Source organism: Acomys minous, assembly GCF_964271855.1.
Source record: "Acomys minous genome assembly, chromosome: 16".
NCBI classification, from domain to species: domain Eukaryota; kingdom Metazoa; phylum Chordata; class Mammalia; order Rodentia; family Muridae; genus Acomys; species Acomys minous.
In genome coordinates, this window is record NC_140498.1 from 71,859,351 (window position 1) to 71,878,553 (window position 19,203).

The window sequence follows — 19,203 nt, forward strand, 5'->3', positions numbered from 1 at the left end:
GTGGTTGCTGGGAATTGAACTCAGGACCTCTGGAAGAGCAGACAGTGCTCTTAACCTCTGAGCCATCTCTCCAGCCCTTTGCCTCCCACCCCCACCCCGCCAAGGCTAGTCTTGAACTCACTCTGGAACTTAAGATGGCACTGAATTCTTGATTCTCCTGCCTGCACCTCACCAGTGCTGGGATCACAGGCATGTGGCAGGACGGCTAGTTCACGTGGTACAGGGGATGGAACCCAGCACTTCATGTATGCTACATAAGCGCTCTACCCACTGAGCTACATCCTCAGACTGCAGACAGCTATGCTAGTGTCTAGCAGCAGGTCCCAACAGCTGCTCCTCCTGGGCTCATCTTCTCAAAAGCCATATTTTCCAATATTGGTCACAGCATGTCTAACAGGACCTTTTATTAAAAGCACATTTTTTTCCTTTTTGCACCTTGGTCTCATCAATCACCCTTTGAAATTATTTTCTGATCAGATTCTCACTATGCAGCCCAGGCTGGCCTGGAACTTTCAATCCTGCTGCCACAGTCCCCCGTGTCCTGGAATTACAGGCTTGCACCACCACATCCCGTCCGCCGGTTCCTTACCTAAGCTTCTCCCTTTCACAGCCTTGGCCTGCCCTCAAAATAGCAAGTACTCCCTGTGTGCCAAACCGTGCCCAGACACGTGCCATTCCGGATCTGCTTCCCAGCCCTGCACAGACCAGTGTGTGGAATCCTGCGAGTGTGACCCTGGCTTCATCCTCAGTGGTTCCGAGTGTGTCCCCCGATCCCAGTGTGGGTGCACCAGCCTCAAGGGGCGCTACTTCAAGGTGAGCTGCTGGCACGAACCCATCAGCCCACAGACAGAAAGGTCTCGCTCTGAGTTCTGAAGTCAGGCTGAGGGTTGGGGAGGGCATATATGCAGAAAAGAGACGGTCAGAGAAAAAAAAGCTAAGGCTAGCACATCGGACCCATGCTCTGATCCCTCTTCCTTTCCTCTCTTCTCCTTTCCCCTTCTGTCCCCTCTCCTCCTTTCCTTCCCTAGCTCTATTCTAATTTCCTTCCTTCCCTCCTTCTTTTCCTTCTTTTGATTTTTATTGAAGATGAAACTCAGGGCCTTGTGTGTCTTTGGCAAGGACTCTACCGCTGAGCCACACCCCAGCCCCTCACTGGGGGATTCTAGGCCAGGTGCTCTACCGCTGAGCCACACCCCAGCCCCTCACTGGGGGATTCTAGGCAGGTGCTCTACCACTGAGCCACACCCTAGCCCCTCACTGGGGGATTCTAGGCAGGTGCTCAACCACTGAGCCACACCCCAGCCCCTCACTGGGGGATTCTAGGCAGGTGCTCTACCACTGAGCCACACCCCAGCCCCTCACTGGGGGATTCTAGGCAGGTGCTCTACCACTGAGCCACACCCCAGCCCCTCACTGGGGGATTCTAGGCAGGTGCTCTACCACTGAGCCACACCCCAGCCCCTCACTGGGGGATTCTAGGCAGGTGCTCTATCACTGAGCCACACCCCAGCCCCTCACTGGGGGATTCTAGGCAGGTGCTCTACCGCTGAGCCACACCCCAGCCCCTCACTGGGGGATTCTAGGCAGGTGCTCAACCACTGAGCCACACCCCCAGCCCCTCACTGGGGGATTCTAGGCAGGTGCTCTACCACTGAGCCTCACCCCAGCCCCTCACTGGGGGATTCTAGGCAAGTGATCTAGCACTGAGTTACAGTACCAGTTAATGCACCAAAGCTCTAGTGTTTTATTTGTTGTTCTTTTCCTTTTTGTTTGTTTGTTTGTTTGAGGTAGGATTTCTCTGTCTAACAACTGTTTGTCCTGGAACTCACTCTGTAGACCAGGATGTCTTGGAACCGAGAGAGCCGCCTGCCTCCTGAGTGCCGGCATTAAAAGTGTGCACCACCTTGACTAGCTGGCATTTTTTGTTTTTGTTTTTGTTTCTCTTTCCCTTCTTCACCCCAGATACAGGAGCAGTGGTTTAATCCGGACTGCAAAGAGATCTGCACTTGCGAAGAGAACAACAGTCTCCGCTGCCAGCCCTGGAAGTGCAAGGCTCAGGAGGTCTGTAGCCACCAGAATGGCGCGTTAGGCTGCCATGCCCAAGGTGAGCAGTCAAGTCACCACGGAAGGTGAGCAAGGGCTTCATGTGAGGGGATGGTGGTGCCTGATGTTGACCATCAGCTCGATAGGTTCTAGAAGCACCTAGGAAACAAGCCTTTCGTCGTGTCTGTTAGGAAGTTGCTAGCTTGAGCTAAGGGCGTGAGGAGGACCCAAACCTGAATGTGGGGCAGCCCCATTCTGTAGGCTGGGGGTCCCAGACTGCATAAAAGGGAAAAATGGAGCTGGCCACCAGCATTCTTCTCTCTCCCTCGCTCCCTCCCTCCCTCTCTCCCTCCCTCCCTCCCCCACCCCTCCACCCCCCCCCCCCCCCCCCGCTTCCTGAGGATGCAGTGGGAGCTGTCTCACACTCCCCTCACTGTGCCTTCCCACCATGATGGTTTCTCTACAAACTGTGTGTTAGAATATACCTTTCTTCCCTGAAGTTGCTTTTGTCAGGATTTGGTCATCAATATAAGTAGTAGAGAGAGCGTTGCCAAAAATAGCTTTCCCAGAAAATAGGGGCTCAACTACAGAACGTGCGTTGGTCATCTCACTGTGATTGGTACTTGAGAAAGCCCCATATAGAAAGAAAACAGGTTTCGTTGTGGTGGTGCCAAATGTAATGCCAGGGTTTGGGAAGTGGGGGCCAGTGGGTCAGGAGTTTGGGGTCATCCTCAGTCACACAGTTTGAGCCCAGCCCAGTCTCAATACTTAATTCTCATTTTAAATTATATGTATGTGTTTCTGCACGAGGGTGGATGTACATGTGAGTATAAATACCAGAAGCCAGAAAAGAGTGCTGCATTCCTTGGAATTGCATGCAGTTCCAGACAGCTGAAGCCACCCTAAGCCGACATTGTGGGTGCTGGGAACTGAATTCTGGCTGCAAAAGTGGCAAGTCCTCTTAACTTACACTAAGCCATCCCTCCAGCCCAGAGAACGGTTAAAAACGCAATTAATTATTAACGGGAAGGGGAACAAGAAAAGTGGAAGGCTACAGAAGGTGGTTAGGGGCAGGGGACGAAGTGTATCTGAGAAACTAGGAGCTTGACAGAATGTTCTGGATGGGGGAAAACAGCTGGGCCAGGAACGGAAGAGCAACTGCTGCACCTTGAGAAGCTTGGAGCGGGGCAGGAACTTCCTTCAAGAAATTCCAGAGCCAAGCATGGTGGCGCACGCCTGTAATCCCAGCACTCGGGAGGCAGAGGCAGGCGGATCGCTATGAGTTCGAGGCCAGCCTGGTCTACAAAGTGAGTCCAAGACAGCCAAGGCTAACACAGAGAGACCTTGTCTCAAAAAACCAAAAAAAAAAAAAAAAAAAAAAAAAAAAAGAACGAAAGAAAGAAAAGAAAGAAAAAAGAAATTCCAACGGGAAAGATAGAAAAAGCAGCCGCCCAAAGAGGAACTCAACGGATAGGTTCAGGGGCGGGGCCGGGGGCAACTGCGTGGGGGACACACGCAACAGGCGGCACTTCCGGGAAGAGCAGGGAAGAGCGGTTGCGGTGAACGCGACAGGTGCTTCCGGGAGAACCAATTGTGAGGAACCTTCCGGGAAGAGCAGTTGTGGGGGAACGGGAAGGCAGAACCAGCTGTGAGGAACGTGACAGGTACGTCCGGGAGGAGCAGCGGCGCCGCGGAACTTGACCGCCGCAACCAGGCAACTGTCTGGTGCGAACCCTCAAGCCGGAAAGAGAAGAGGAGCAGAGAGGTCGCCACGAGAGGGAGAGGAGATTCCAAGGTCCTGGAGCCAGGTACTCAGCCAGAGTTCCAGAACGTTCCCTGAGTACACAGAGCGGAGGTCCGAATACCGCCTTTCAGAGATGCTGCCGCCGCCGCTCCCCACCTCAACCCCCTCCCCGCCAAAGAGGCGGTCGTGGTGGCACTCGCCTTAAATCCCAGCGTATCTCAGTGAGTTCGAGGCCAGCCTGGGCTACAGAGGTCCAGGACAGCCAGGGCTACACAGAGAAATCCTGTCCCGGAATGCCAAAAACCAGCCAGGCAGTGGTGGCACAGGCTTTTAATCCCAGCTCTTGGGAGTCACATGAACCTCTGTTAGTTTGAGGTCAGCCTGGAAAGTGAGTTTCCAGGACAGCCGGGGGCTGTTACACAGAGAAACCCTGTCTCAAAAAAAGAAAAAGAAAAGAAAAGAAAAACAAACAAACAAGCAAAAAAAAAAAAAAAAAAAAAAAAAAACTAAACCAAACCAAAAAATCCAAAACATCAAAAAACAAAACCCCAAATCAAAAAATGAAAACGGCCGGGTGTGGTGGCGCACGCCTTTAATCCCAGCACTCGGGAGGCAGAGGCAGGCGGATCACTGTGAGTTCAAGGCCAGCCTGGACTACAAGTGAGTGCAGGACAGCCAAGGCTACATAGAGAAACCCTGTCTCGAAAAACCAAAAAAAAAAAAAAAAAAAACAAAAACAAAAAAAAAAGAAAGAAAAAAGAAAACAAACAAGCAAATAAGGAATAAGCCATCTGATTTTTCAAAAATTTATTTATTATTATGTATACAGTGCTCTGCCTACGTATACATCTGCAGACCAGAAGAGGGCATCAGATCACATTATAGATGGTTGTGAGCCACCATGTGGTTGCTGGGAATTGAACTCAGGACCTCTGGAAGAGCAGTCACTGCTCTTAACCACTGAGCCATCTCATCAGCCCCATCTGATCTTTTAAAAGACTCTTGTTGGAGGAGTTTGTTGATTTATTTTTTGTCTTCAGAAATAAGAGTAATGCAGCAATTTGCAATCAAAAGAATTTGGCTTTCCCCCCTCCCCGCCCCGGCCCCCACCCCACAGTGGTTCATTGTTCTGTGGAGAGTTCATTTTTTTTAAGGTCAAGTTGACATTTTCCTTGGCTCAACTGCAACTATTCTTTACCACCAAAGAGTTTCTTGGTCTGCGTTATTTCTGCATGTTTATCATATATTCTGTCACCAGGCTGAAGCTCTACAGTGCTCAAATAATACAGGAAATTGGTTTTCATATGAAATCCATCCATAAGCGGAAGAAACGGCTGTCAAGAAAGAGTAAGATTTAGCTGGACCATTCTAACTTGGCATTACAATTTTATCCTTTGCTTAAGATCTCATGAGTCCAAACGTTTAAGTGTTCTAGTTTGTTTTCTGTGCCGCAATGATTACCACGACCAAAAGCAAGTTGGGGAGGAATAGGAGTATTACAACTTACAGGCCACAGTCCTTCAGGACCGGAAACAGAAGGATAGGAAGACACACTGCATATGGGCTTGCTTCCCAAGTCACATTCAGCTGCCCTTCTTACCCAGCGTAGGGCTGCCTGCCTAGGGATGGTACTGCCCACAGTGGACGAGGCACTCCTACATCAACTAAGAATCAAGAAAATGCCCCTCAAATATGCTCACGGGCCATTCTGACCGAGGCAGTTTTGCAATCGAGGTACCCTCTTTTTAGATGTGTCAGGTTGTCATCTGCAGCTAATGATGGCAGTAAGAACTCACAATTTAAAACCGTCTGTTGTGCTATGTAGTGCTCAGGTCCACTGCCCCAAGTTTTTGTGTTTGTTTGTTTTGTTTTGTTTTTCGAGACAAGGTTTCTCTGTGTAGCCTTGGCTGTCACTTTGTAGACCAGGCTGGCCTTCCATCCTGCCTCTGCCTCCAGAGTGCTGGGATTAAAGGCCCGCCCTGAGTTTGTATCAGTTCGAAAACATTCTTACTTTTGTTCATTTGGGCTTAGATAGAAGTTACTCAGGGTCCATAAACATAGGTCACCCCCTGCCCCCCGCCGCACCCCCAACTAGGGCCAAGAAGAGTTCAAAGAGTGATGAGAAAAGGAGAGAGGGCTACACGAAAGCAGAAAGACAAATGCCTTGATGGCTGTTGACTAGAGTATTAGCCCAGAATCTTGAGGCCTTATACAGCCTTGAAGTCACTTGTACAGAAGTAATAGGACTGGGTTAAAAAAAAAAAAAAACCACTAAATGTTTTGCTCTTTAATGAAGGGAGGGTGAAGGAAGGAGAGGGAGGGGAGAAAGGAGGGGGAAGAGTGCGAGTGAGGAGGGCAAGGAGGAAGGTTGCTTTGATCTCTCAGTTTAGGAGGTTTCGGTCTGTGATCATTTGGTCTTGTTGATTTGGGTCCCATGATTAGGCAGCACATCCTGTTAGGAAATATGGCACAACAACAACAAAATGTCTTCCTTATGGCTTGGACATGAGGAAACGAAAGAGAAAAAAGCTAGGATCCCACAGTCCCCTTCAGCAGCACTCTTCCAATGACCTCACACTTTCAGCCAGCTACACCTAAAGTTTCCATCACTTCCCAATAATACTGAGCTGGGCAACTGGGATTCTGAAACATAAGTCTTTGGGATTCTAGATACAAACTTTCAAAGTAAGATCGGCACCTGTAAGGATTCGGAAAGTGAAGTGGAGGAAGGCAGTCTCCTTTCCTGACTTCCCTGAGCCGAGCCAACAGGTCTTTCTAAAGGAAACTCAAGTCCAAAGGATGTGCCATGGATACAACCTCAAAACAGCCCTCCCCAAGTTGTAGCCTTGGCTTGAGGTTTCTGGGGGTATGGAGCAGTGAGACACCAAAGCCTGTCCTCTCTTCTCTAGGTGCAGCCACCTGCATTGCCTCGGGTGACCCCCACTATCTGACATTCGATGGAGCTCTGCACCATTTTATGGGTACCTGTACTTATGTGCTGACCCAGCCTTGCTGGCCCAATTCTCAACACCACAACTTTGTTGTGAGTGCCACCAACGAGATCCAGGGCGGCAACTTGGAAATCTCCTATGTCAAAGCTGTACATGTGCAGGTCTTTGATCTCAAAATCTCCCTGCTCAAAGGTCGAAAGGTCGTGGTATGTGTCCTCTATTACCTCTCAGACCCCACAGCACCACCCAGCCCTTCCGCCCACCCCACCCCACCACCCAGCTCTTCCACCCACCCCACCACCCAGCTCTTCCACCCACCCCACACCACCACCCAGCTCTTCCTACCCCACAGCACCACCCAGCTCTTCCACCCCACACCACCACCCAGCCTCTTCCGCCTTTTTTCTTTTAGTTATCGTTGTTCTTTTTGAGGTAGGGGCTCATGGGTCCAGCCTGGTCCAGAACTTGCTATGCAGCTGAGGCTAGCTTTGAACTACCAATTCCCCGGCTTCCACCTCCAAGAGTTGAGCTCCAAGACATTTCCATCCTATTCTCCATTTTTTTAAAAACCCCTGCCCCATTTGATCTTTGCCCCAAGTTTCTGACTCTCTCTCCCTCTCCCTCCCTCTCTCTCTCTCTTCTCTCTCCTCTCTCTCTCTCTCTCTCTCTCTCCCTCCCTCCCTCCCTCCTTATGTCCTGTCCACTTCTGCAGCTGAACAACCAAAGGGTGGCGCTACCTGTATGGCCTTTGAAAGGACTGGTGACCATTAGGTTAAGTGGCATCTTTGTCCTGCTCTACACAAACTTTGGGCTTCAAGTTCGATATGATGGCAACCAGCTGGTGGAGGTGACGGTGCCTTCCTCATACACAGGCTCGCTCTGTGGGCTGTGTGGTAAGCACCCTCAGGGAGATCTGTGTCCCCCTCCTCCCGTCTCTATTAAGTATCCTCAGGGCTTGTCAACTGATGAATGAGTTGAGGAAACTGGACCCAAAAGCAGGTGCCTGGGAAAGCCAGAGGTAAAGAGAAAAGGGTTGCCAGATGTGATGGCACATGCCTGTAATCATGGTACTCAGGAGGTAGAAACAGGAGGATCAGGAGTTCAAGGTCATCCTCTGGTGTGTGGTGAGTTCAAGGGTAACCTGGGCTGCATAAAAACCTGCTCCCCAACAAAGGTGAAAGGTGGAATGAGAATGCTCCTCAATTGGTAGAGCTCTTCTTGCCTAGCATGCGGGAAGTGGTGGGTCTCATCCCCAGCACTGCATTAACGGTGTAGTAGTGCATGCCTGTGATATCAGGACTTTCGAGGGGAAAATAAAAGGATGAAGTGTTCAAGGCCATCCTTGGCTACATAGTTAGTTCAAGGCTAGAGTAATATGCATGGAACCTTGCCATTAAAAAACAAAACAAAACAAAAAAACCTACAACCCAGAAAAACAAAAAGATAAAAAAGGCCAGGTTTGATACGGCCCCAGAGCTGGGTGGACCTAAAGCTCCTCTGCCGCCCCCCATGATGTCTGTGTTCCTTAGGGAACTACAACAACAACAGTTTGGATGACAATCTGCGTCCGGACAGGAAGCCTACAGGCAACTCGCTTCTGCTGGGTGCTGCTTGGAAAATACTTGAAGCCTCTGAGCCTGGGTGAGTTGGGTGGGTATAGGGATCTGGGTGAGCCTAGGTGAGCTGAGCCTGGGTGGATTGTGCTTAGGCGAGCTAGGCCTGTAAAGGGCTGAGCCTTAGGGAGCTAGGCCCAGGGGACGTGGATTTGGGAGATGAACATGGGGATCTGAGCGTGGGGGAGCTGGGTCTAGGGAAACCTGACCCTGGGGGAAGTCAGCTAGTGACTGTCCTCTGTGTGTCTGGGCTTCCTCTGTGCGGGACTCCCTACTACCAGGAGTCCAGTCAGGTCTCTTTATACTCTCCAAGTTCCCAGTGCTAGAGACGGCACTCAGGGCTTTGCCCCAGGCACACACACACTCAATGACTGGCTAGGGTTCCCTCCTTGACCCTAGGCTAGAAGTTTGAAAAGTGGTTCTGACAGGGATGGGGGCGGGGTGTGTGTAACCAAGTCGGTAAAGTGCTCTCCTGGTATCCTAGCCCTGGGTCCCATCCCCAGCACCATATAAAGCAAGCACAATGCCTGTAATACCAACGGATGGGAGGTGCAGGCAGGGCATCAGTATGTCAAAGTCATCCTGGGCCATATAGTCAATTCAAGGCTGGCTTGGGATACATGAGACCCTATCAAAAAATAAATGGGGCTGGGGAGGTGGCTCGGCACTTGAGTGCTTGCTGCTTTGTAGAGGACCCAGGCTTGGTTCCCAGCACCCACATGGCAGCTCACAGCCTCCTGTAACTCCAGCTAAAGCTAATCTTATGCCCTCTAGGCACCTGCACTCATATGAATATGCCCACACATAGACATTCACAGATGTAATTAAGCATAATAAACTAAACACTAAAAAATAAATAATAAAATGTAAAAAAGCCTGGCATGGTGGCTCCTGTCTTGTTTTGTTTTGTTTTGTCTTTGTTTTTTGAGGCAGGGTTTCTCTGTGTAGCCTTGGCTGTTCTGGACTTGCTTTTTAGACCAGGCTGGCCTCAAACTCAGAGCAATCCACCTGCCTCTGCCTCCTGAGTGTTGGGATTAAAGGTGGTGCCACCATGCCCAGCTGGCTCGTGTCTTTAATCCCAGTCCTTGGGAGGCAGGGGCAGGTGGATCTCTGTGAGTTCAAGGCCAGCCTCATCTACATAGTGAGTTCCCAGGACAGTTAGGACTATGTAGAGAGACCCTGTCTCAAAACAAAAACAAAACAGTTAAATAAAAGTGTTCTAATGTCTCAGGCCTACGCCAACTGACTTCTCTTACGCTTGCCTTTGACATTGCCACTTGAGAAGTCCTGTTGACCTCTAGCCTTCTTCCTTCCGGATGCAGCCCCTGGCCACTTGAGGGGGCTTTGTTTCTTTCCCACTCTCCCCTCGGTGGCTTAGCTTCAGTTTGGCGGACTCTTCCTTAACCCTAATTTTCTAACCTTTCCTCTGCTCCTCATCCAGCTGCTTCCTAGAGGGGACCAAGTCCTCCAGCTGCAAAGAGAACAGCATGGATGACGCCTGGACTAAAAAGTGTGCCATCTTAATGAACCCTGTCGGTGAGAGACATCTCCTCCTAGGCCCTGGGCATGGCTCTTGGCAGGGCATGATAGGAAAAAGAGCCAGAGTAGAAGCAGATAGGAAGGCATGGGGACCAACAGGAGTTCAAAATAGCCGGTGGTTATCTTCTTGGAAACCATGACTGACAGGCCCTCTTAGGCACAGGGTCCCAGTGCATCTAGTTTTGTCATTGTTTTGTTTCTGCTTATTTGTTTGTTTTGAGACGTGGTCCCATGTACTCCAGGCTGGCCTTGAACATACTGGGTAGCCAAGGATGACTTTGAACTTCTGATCCTCCTGCCTCAACATCTTGAATGCTTAGGACTACAGCTGTTTACCACCTACATCCAGTTTACGTGGTGCTGGGGGATCGAACCTGGGACATGCCAGGCAAACACAGCTGAGTTACATTCCCAGCTCCTGTTTGGGTTTTTCCCCCCACATAAGGCCTCAATTTTATCCCAGGGTGGCCTCAGTCTCTCTGTGTAGCTCAGGCTGGCCTTAGAATCACAGTGATCCTCAGTCTCCCAAGTGCTGGGGTTATAGGCCTGTGATACCATGCCTGACCACATCTAGGCTTTGATGAAAGTGTATATTAAGTTAGCTGTTCAGGGACTGAGGAGATAGCTTGGTTGGAAAATGCCTTGCAAGCACAAGACATGAGTTTGATCCCTAGAACGCAAATAAAAAACCTGAATATGGGGCTGGAGAGATGGCTCAGAGGCTAAGAGCACTGTCTGCTCTTCCAGAAGTCATGAGTTCAATTCCCAGCAACCACATGGTGCTCTTGATCATCTGTAATGAAATTTGGTGCCCTCTTATGGCCTGCAGGCACAGTTATAGTTAAAGGTTATTGTATTTTTTAAAGATTGATTTATTATTCATACAGTATTCTACCTGCAGGCCAGAAGAGGGCACCAGACCTCATTATAGATGGCTGTGAGCCACATGTGGTTGCTGGGAACTGAACTCAGGACCTCTGGAAGAGTAACCACTGCTCTTAACCTCTGAGCCATCTCTCCAACCCATAAATAAATCTTTTTAAAAAAAAACAAACAAAAAACGCTGAATGTGGACCTGCAGAGAGTAAAGGCACTTAGAATCAAATCTGAAGACCTGAGTTCCTTGGAAGCAACTCCAGGAAGTTGTACTGTGACCTCTACAGGTGTATTGTGACATGCATAGACCTTTCCTCACAAAGGATGATGATGATGATAATAATAATAATAACAACAACAATAATAATAGTGACCATGAATGGTGACACACATGTGCTATCCCAGTGCTGAGAGAACAGAGACAGGCAAATCCTTGGAGCTCCCTGGTTAACCAGCTTAGGCAACTTGGTGAGTTCTTGGTCTCTGAGAGACCATGCTTCAAAAAGCAAGAGAGAACTGGAAAGATGGCTCTGAGGACATGAGTGCCTGCCATCAAATCTAACAGCCCACATTTGATCCCTAGGACCCACAAGGTGGAGGGGAGAACTAACTCCTGTGGGTTGTATTCTGCCCTTCACATGTGTGCCTCTACACACACGCACGCACTCACGAATGCGCACACACAGGCACATACTTAGCATATATGAGGTGGGGCCAGGAAGATGGCTCAGCATATGAAGCTGCTCGCTCCAACTTGAGTTTAATCCCAAGAACTCATGTAAATTTGGAAGGAAAGAACCAACTCCATGTAGTGGTTCTCTGACCTCCACATGCCATAGCATATGTGCCCATACATACATGTTATACACACAGTAACACCGTAGCATATGTGCACATACATATAATAATAATAATAATAATAACAACAACAACAACAATACTACTAATAATAATAATAGCACATGTGCCCATACATACATCTCATCATCATCATCATCACCGTAATAATAATAAAAAACCCAGAGTGAATGGTGCCTGAGGAATGACACCTGAAGTTGTCTTCTGGTCTCCACATGCATGTACACATATGTGCACCTGCACACACATACAGACACACACATATTCCCTAAATTAGCTGCACAGATGTGTCAAGGCCCAGGTTGCTCACTGGGCTCACCCTCTTCTCCCCGACCTTGTCTTGTCCTCCAGGGCCTTTTTCCGGTTGCCACGAGGCGGTGCCTCCGCAGGCCAGCTTCTCCAGTTGTGTGTATAGCCAGTGTGGGACCAAGGGGGACAATCTGGCCCTCTGCCGCTCCCTGCAGGCCTATGCATCTCTGTGTGCCCAAGCCGGCCAGGTGATTACCTGGCGCAACAGCACCTTCTGCCGTGAGTGATCCCTCCTCTAGCTCCTACAGCCCTTGGGGAATTCCGAGGACCCTGTTCTCTCCCATCCCAAAGCTCCGTCCTCTAGTCTGCACCCACACCCACAGGGAGCTCTCAGGAGCTCATGTAACCCAGGCTAGCCTCAAACTTGCTGTGTAGGTGAGGAGAGCAGGGATTACCGGCATACACCACCATGCCTGACTCCACCTGATTTTTTACCTCATCAAAAATTTGGCCTTGTGTCTAGTTATTGTCCCCTTCTCCTAGGCCACTTCTTTTAACCAAACCCTTTAAGCATTTTAAAAATTAATTAATTAAATAATCTTGAGACAGAGTCTCACTGTGTAGCCTGGCTGCCTGGAACTGGCTGTGTAGATCAGGCTGGACTCAAACTCACAGAGGTCTGCCTGCCTCTGCCTCCTGAGTGCTGGGATTAAAGGCTTGGGCCATCATCCTGGAGAGCTCAGTCTTTAAACTGTCTTAAATTTTTGTTTTGTTTTGTTTTCTGTTTGGGTTGGTTGGTATTTGCAGTGTGAGAGTTTGTGTGTGGTGTGCATGTGGAGGGCAGAGGGCAACTTGTAGGAGTTGGTTTTCTCCTTCCCCATGAGAGCCCTGGGGACCAAACTCAGGTTAACAGGTTGTCAGCAAGCACATTTACTCTCTGATCTATTATTGGCCCCTGTGTATTCATTTTTACATGTGTGGGCACACGTGTGCAGGTGTGTGTGTGTGTGTGTGTGTGTGTGTGTGTGTGTGTGTGTGTGTACGTGTGCATGTGTCTAAAGACAAAGGTTGACCTCAGGTGTCTTCCTTGCTCTCTCTCTACCTTATTTAAGGAGGCAGGCTCTCTCAATAAACCTGGAGCTTTTCCACTGGGCTAGTCTAGCTAGCCAGCTTGCCCCTGGGACCCCTGTCTTGGCCTCCGGAATTGTGGGATTACAGGTAGACGACCACATCCGTCCAGCTCTTACACAGTTGCTGGGGGTCTGAATTTTTGTCCTCACAGTACTTGGCAAACACTACCTGTTTGGCCATCTTCCCAATCCCATTTGTTTGGTTTTAAGACAAAAATCTTGTTAAGTTGCCAAAATTGGCCTTGAACTCTCTGTAGAGTCTAGGGTGTTCTCAACAGTCTCTTGACTGCTGGGGTTTGAGACCTACAGCCTTCTGCTTCTATCTTTTTAGTGCTACAGATTGAACCCAAGGCTTTGTGTATGCTAGGCAGTCCTACTGCCATAAAGTTAAACCCCATTTTGGGGGAAACAGTATGGCAGTTCCTAAAAATAACCCAAGTAGATTTACCATCTGACCTGCAATCCAGTCCTTCATATGTGCAGAAAACAATAACTTATCTGAACTAAAATGCTTATACAAAAGTCTATACAAACACTCTTCGTCACAGCCAACAAGTGGACAGAAGTTTGGGCTGCAGATACCCCTAATGCCTGTGCTTGGGAGGCAGCGGCAGGAGGAAGGGCAGTTGGAGGCCAGCCTCTGCTATCCAGAAGGACCCTACCAAGAACAAAAGAGATTAAAAACAATTTGAGTGCCTTATCAACAGTGGAGAGGGTAAACAACATAGAGCATAGTTATGCATATAGTTATATAGTTATGCAGCTATAAAAAGAATGGAATCTCAACATGAGTGAATGAAAACCCTGCTCACTAGAGAAGCCACCAAGGATCATATGTGGCACCATATGTATAAAATGTCCAAAGCCATCTTGAGCATTTTAGAAATTATTTATTTATTTATTTTTACTTTATGTGCATTGATGTTTTGCCTGCATGCATGTCAGTGTCGGATGCTGGAGTTACAGACAGCTGTGAGCTGCCATGTGGGTACTGGGAATTGAACCCGGGTCTTTTGGAAGAATGAGCAGAGCTCTGGATCACTGAGCTCTCTCTCAGCCCCCTTTTTGGACATTTTTCAAAGTGTCCAGAGTTCAGTGGTACGAAGGCCATTCCCTTTATTCTACAGCCATCAAACCCTTCCCACCATCCATTACCTGAACTTTCTCTCCCCCAGCTGAAACTCTGAACCACACCCCCATCCCACATCCCCCTCTGTCTCTACAACCTTTACTTCCTGTAAGAACTAGATGGTGGTACAGGACTGTGATCAGCACCTGGGAGGAAGCAGGGGGATCAGGAGTTCAGGGTCAGCCTGGGCTGCATAAGGAGTTCAGACCTCCTAGGACTACATAGTTAGATGCTTTCTCCTTTCCTAGCCCCTCAAAAAGTGTACAGCACCTGAGAAATGACACCTGAGGTTAAGTGTTCATTTTAATATTTTAAAAAAGATTTATTTATTATTTATACAGTGTTCTGCCTGCACAGCAGAAGAGGGCACCAAATCTCACTAGAGATGGTGAGCCACCATGTGGGTGCTGGGAAGTGAACTCAGGACCTTTGGAAGAGCAGCCAGAGCTCTAACCTCTGAGCCATCTCTCCAGCCCCTCATTTTTTTTTTTTTTTTTTTTTTTTTTTTTTTTTGTCTTTTGAGACAGGGTTTCTCTGTGTAGCCTTGGCTGTCCTGGACTCGCTTTGTAGACCAGGCTGGCCTCGAACTCACAGCGATCCGCCTGCCTCTGCCTCCCGAGTGCTGGGACTAAAGGCGTGCGCCACCACGCCCGGCTCCAGCCCCTCATTTTTAATATTTTTAATGGCACCTCTGCTATAGGTGTGACTTTAATATTCCTACACATATAGACACCCATCCCCACACATGTGAACATGTGCATACACACAAAGAATCATGTAGTATGTGTCCTGTGGTAATCAACTTCTTTCTTTTTTTTAAATAATTTTTTTATTTTTAGTGCATTGGTGTTTTGCCTGCATGTGTGTCTGTGTGAGGGAGTCATAGCTTGGCGCTATAGACAGTTGTGAACTGCCATGTGGGTGCTGGGAATTGAACCCAGGTCCTCTGGAAGAGCAGTCAATGCTCTTAACCACTGAACCATCTCTCCAGCCCCAACTTCTTCCACTTAGCATGACTTCTCAGGTTCATCCATTTGTAGCACAAACCAGGACATTATTTTTGAGGAGGAAGATGGGATTTTAGACAGGGTTTCATCTATCTCCTGCAGGCCATGAGCTCGTGGCAATCTTCCTCCATCCGCTTCCCCTGGGCCCTAGGGTTGTAGGTGTGTCCTGCCATGCCCTTTCCTTTGGAAAGCTAAATAATAGTTCTTTGTAGACCCATGAGAGGCATGTGTGGTAATTGATGCTTGTAACTCCAGCAGTCTGGGGGCTGAGGAAGGAGGATTATGAGTTTGAGGTCAGCTTGGGCTACAGAGAAAAACCCTGTACTGATCAAGCAGTTAAATCAATCAATAAAACAGGGCACGGTGGCACAGTTTTGTAAATCCCAGAACTGGGGAGACGAGGCAGGAGGATCAGAAATCCAAGGTCATGCCTAACTACATAGCAAATTCAAGGCTAGCCTCGGCTACATGAGACCCTGCCTCAAAAGAAGAAGAAAAAAGTTAAAAGCCCACGACATAGATAGACCAGGGTTTCTTATGCATCAGTCAACTGGGCCAGGAGCTAGCAGTGCCATACTGCTTTTTAAAAAACATTTATTTTCCTCTCAGCTCTGAGGTGCCCGCCCAGGAGCAGCTACAACCCATGTGCCGACCCCTGCCCAGCCACCTGCCTCACCCTAAGCACCCCAAGAGACTGCCCAACACTGCCCTGCTTCGAGGGCTGTGAATGCCAGAGAGGCCACATCCTGAGTGGAACCACCTGTGTGCCCCTCAGACACTGTGGCTGTAGTGACCAGGAAGGCTCCTATCACATGGTGAGAGCCTTATGGCAGGGGATGTTCTCCCCTTCTGCCTTCACGTGGGCGGGCGTGGGGAGGCAAGAGAGAAGAGAGCAGGAAGGTGGAGGCCTCAGGGCCCAAGAAAAGGTGGGGGGGGCAGGGAGGGCAGGACAGAGCTGGGGGTGAGGACAAAGGCTAGATGCTGAGAGGAGGAGAAAAAGTTAGAGATCAAGATCCAGGAGTGGTGGTGCATGCCTAGACTCTCGGCTCGTGGAAGGCTGAGGTGGAAGGGCCAGAAACTCAAGGGCATCCTGGGCTGCAGAGCGAGAGTGTGTCTCAAAGAAAAGATAGATGGGCAGATAGAAGGAAAGCGGAGGTGGAGGAGGATGGAAGGGCGGGAAGGAAAATGTCCGGTGAAGGGAAAGAGGGAGGGAAGGAAGGGAAAAAGATGAGGGAAGGGCAGGGACCAAATGCAGTTTACCCTTCTGGGTTGGGGAGGACTCCACCCATCTCCAGTTTCCAAGTTTCCTATTGGCTCTGCTGATGATGGCCATGCCCCACAGTTGGGGGAGAGCTGGTACACGGAGAAGACCTGCACCACCATCTGCACCTGCTCAGTCCATGGCAACATCACCTGCAACCAAACGGCCTGTGAGGCCAACCACGTGTGCTTGCGCCAGGATGGGCGGCTGCGCTGTGCCGCAGGTAAGTGAGAGTGGGGTGAGGGCGGGGCGTTGGGGGGGTAGGGGGAGTAAGGGGTGGGGTGGGCATGCTGCAAGGGGCCCTCAGTCACTAGAGGCAGCTTTCCAAGTCCTCTACACCCCCCTCGACATGCCCTGTGGTGCTGGAGTCTTGACATAGCCTGGCCTTACCTGGTAGAACTCTAAAGTGCCATCCCTCCCCTCACCCCGACCCTAGGTTGGTCTTGAACTCCTGATCTTCCCACGGCTACCTTCCAAGTATTGTTTGAGATTACAGGCATGTACCACCATACCTAGATCTTTCTTTAATGTTTGAAAATTACATTTAGTTATTTTGTGGGGGGAGGTAGGCATGCACCTGTGCATATGGAGGTCAGAGGTCAACTTAGGGGAATCAATTCTTGTTTTCCACCATGTGAGTTCTGGGAATCAAACTCAGGTTATTAGGCTTGGCTGTAAGTGCCTTACCTGTTCACCCATCTCATTGGCCCCATGCCTGCTCTTCTATGGCGTATTTTAAGTTTCTGGCTGTGTGAGTCACACCCTATCTGCCCTGAAGCCTTGTGCCAGCAAATCCTTGGATTTTGATTCTTAAATGTGGTTGTCTTCTCTCTTGGGTCTCTCTGGCCTGGACCAGGCAGAGAGAAGGATGGACTGCATTCCTGGGGACGTTGAAGTGATCCCTTAGTCACCTCTTTCTCCACAGAGATTGGAGAGTGTCACATCTCAGAGGATTCCCAGATCGTGAGCTTCGATGGCTATAGCCATCCTATCCAAGACATGTGTACTTACATCATGGTCAAAGTGTGCCACCCCAACATGAACCTGCCTTTCTTCACGATCAGTGCCAAGACTGAGCAGAACACCAGAAGCAAACGCAAGACCTTCGGCGTCCATCAGCTGTACATTGAGATCTTCGGCTTCCACATCACTCTGCAGAAAGACCATTCAGTCCTGGTACGTTGGGTACCAGTCCTGGGCTGGGAAGGAAGAGTGAAGCCTGGGAGGAGAGCGCGAGTTTTCCCATCTACTCATGGTTCTGTTTTCCTCTTCAGATCAATGGCACGCTGGTCACCCTTCCTGCCACCACCCAGATCCCGGGAGTCAGCATCACGGCTGAAGACGTCTATACCATTGTCACAATTAAGGATGAAGTTCAAGTCAAATTTGAGAGCAATAATTTCTTAGATATCAAAATCCCTGCATCTTCAAATGGAAAGGTGAGGAGGGAAAACACCATGGCCTTTGAGGGGCAGAATGGCATCCCATTCTAACACGCCAGAGAGGTCATTCCCCAGCATAGAGGAAGAAAGCTGAATGTTCATTTCCATGTAGGGGTGGCAAGTATGCATCAATGAAAAATGCCCTTAGACTTGGCATGCACCTCTTATCGTAGTACCTGAGAGGCTGAAGCAGGAGGATGGCCAGTTCCAGGCTACCTAGGGAGACTGTCTCAAAACCAAAAGGCTTAGGTTTCATTTCTTTTAGAAAAGAAAAAAGTGCTTTATCCCTCTCTACTCACTTAGCGCTGAAAAGCCACCTCCCTCTGCCTGCCTAGGTCTGCGGTGTGTGTGGCAACTTCAATGGCGAAGAAGAGGATGAGCTCCTGATGCCCAGTGATGAGCTAGCTGAGGATGAGCAGGAATTCATGAGTAGCTGGAAAGATAAGAACATCGACCCAACGTAATGGTTTTCTAAGGCTGTCCACCCATCCTGCTTCCCTCCTTCTTTCCTTCCATTCCTTTCTCCCTTGTTTCTTCACTTCCGCCCTTTCAGGTCTCGTTGTGTAGCCCTGGCTGGCCTAGAACTGAATAGGTTGACCAGGCAAGAGCCCTAACCTGGAACCATATTCCCAGCTTCCATTTTATTTCATTTATTGTTATTGTGTCTGTCTGGTGTGAGTGGGCTTGAATATGCACGGGGCACACGTGGAATCTTGAGTCAACTAGTGCTTTTGCTTGTTGAGCCATTTTGTCATCACCTTTCCTGTGTGTGTGTGTGCACGCATATTTAAGGCAAGGTCTTATATATTCTGTGCCAGCCTCAAAGCCATCTGTAGCTAAGGATGACTTTGAATTTTTTTCCTTTTTTTCTTTCTTCCTTTCTTCCTTTCTTTCTCTAAACTCAGAGATCTGCCTGCCTCTGTCTCCTGAGTACTGGGATTAAAGGTGTATGCCGCTGCCACCATCACCACCCAGTGAACAACTTCTAAAAAATTATCTTTTTTATTTTCTGTGTATGAGTGTTTCGCCTGTATGTGTACATGTGCACTGCATATGTGATGAGAAGAGGGCACTGGACCCCCTGGAGCTGGTTAAGGGTGCTTATGTGGGTACTGGAGATTGAGCTTGGGATCCTCCGCAAGAGCAACAAGTTCTTAACCACTGAGCCATCTCTCCAGCCTCCTTGAACAACTTAAACTTTTTTTCTTTCAATTTTATGAATTCTGTTTGTGTGTGTACACGCACCACGGTGCCTGTGTGGAGGCCCCAGGACAGTTAGCATGAGTGCATGCCCTCCTATTCCAGTGTGTCGGGTCCAGGGATCCCATTCAGGTCCTGAGGCGTGCTGGCAAGGGCCTTAG

At 49.2% G+C, this 19,203-nt stretch overlaps 1 protein-coding gene across 1 annotated transcript in view; it reads left to right on the forward strand.

Moving 5' to 3' along the window:
* The window catches only part of ZAN (zonadhesin), a 104,860-nt gene that overhangs the window by 25,383 nt on the left and 60,274 nt on the right, over positions 1-19,203 (forward strand). The window contains exons 23-34 of the mRNA XM_084761388.1: positions 611-813; positions 1,963-2,104; positions 6,697-6,944; positions 7,451-7,631; positions 8,268-8,379; positions 9,793-9,887; positions 11,976-12,152; positions 15,749-15,954; positions 16,482-16,623; positions 17,326-17,576; positions 17,675-17,839; positions 18,178-18,302. Of these exons, the coding sequence (XP_084617514.1) occupies positions 611-813; positions 1,963-2,104; positions 6,697-6,944; positions 7,451-7,631; positions 8,268-8,379; positions 9,793-9,887; positions 11,976-12,152; positions 15,749-15,954; positions 16,482-16,623; positions 17,326-17,576; positions 17,675-17,839; positions 18,178-18,302 (2,047 nt within the window). The remainder of the gene's footprint in view (positions 1-610; positions 814-1,962; positions 2,105-6,696; positions 6,945-7,450; positions 7,632-8,267; positions 8,380-9,792; positions 9,888-11,975; positions 12,153-15,748; positions 15,955-16,481; positions 16,624-17,325; positions 17,577-17,674; positions 17,840-18,177; positions 18,303-19,203) is intronic.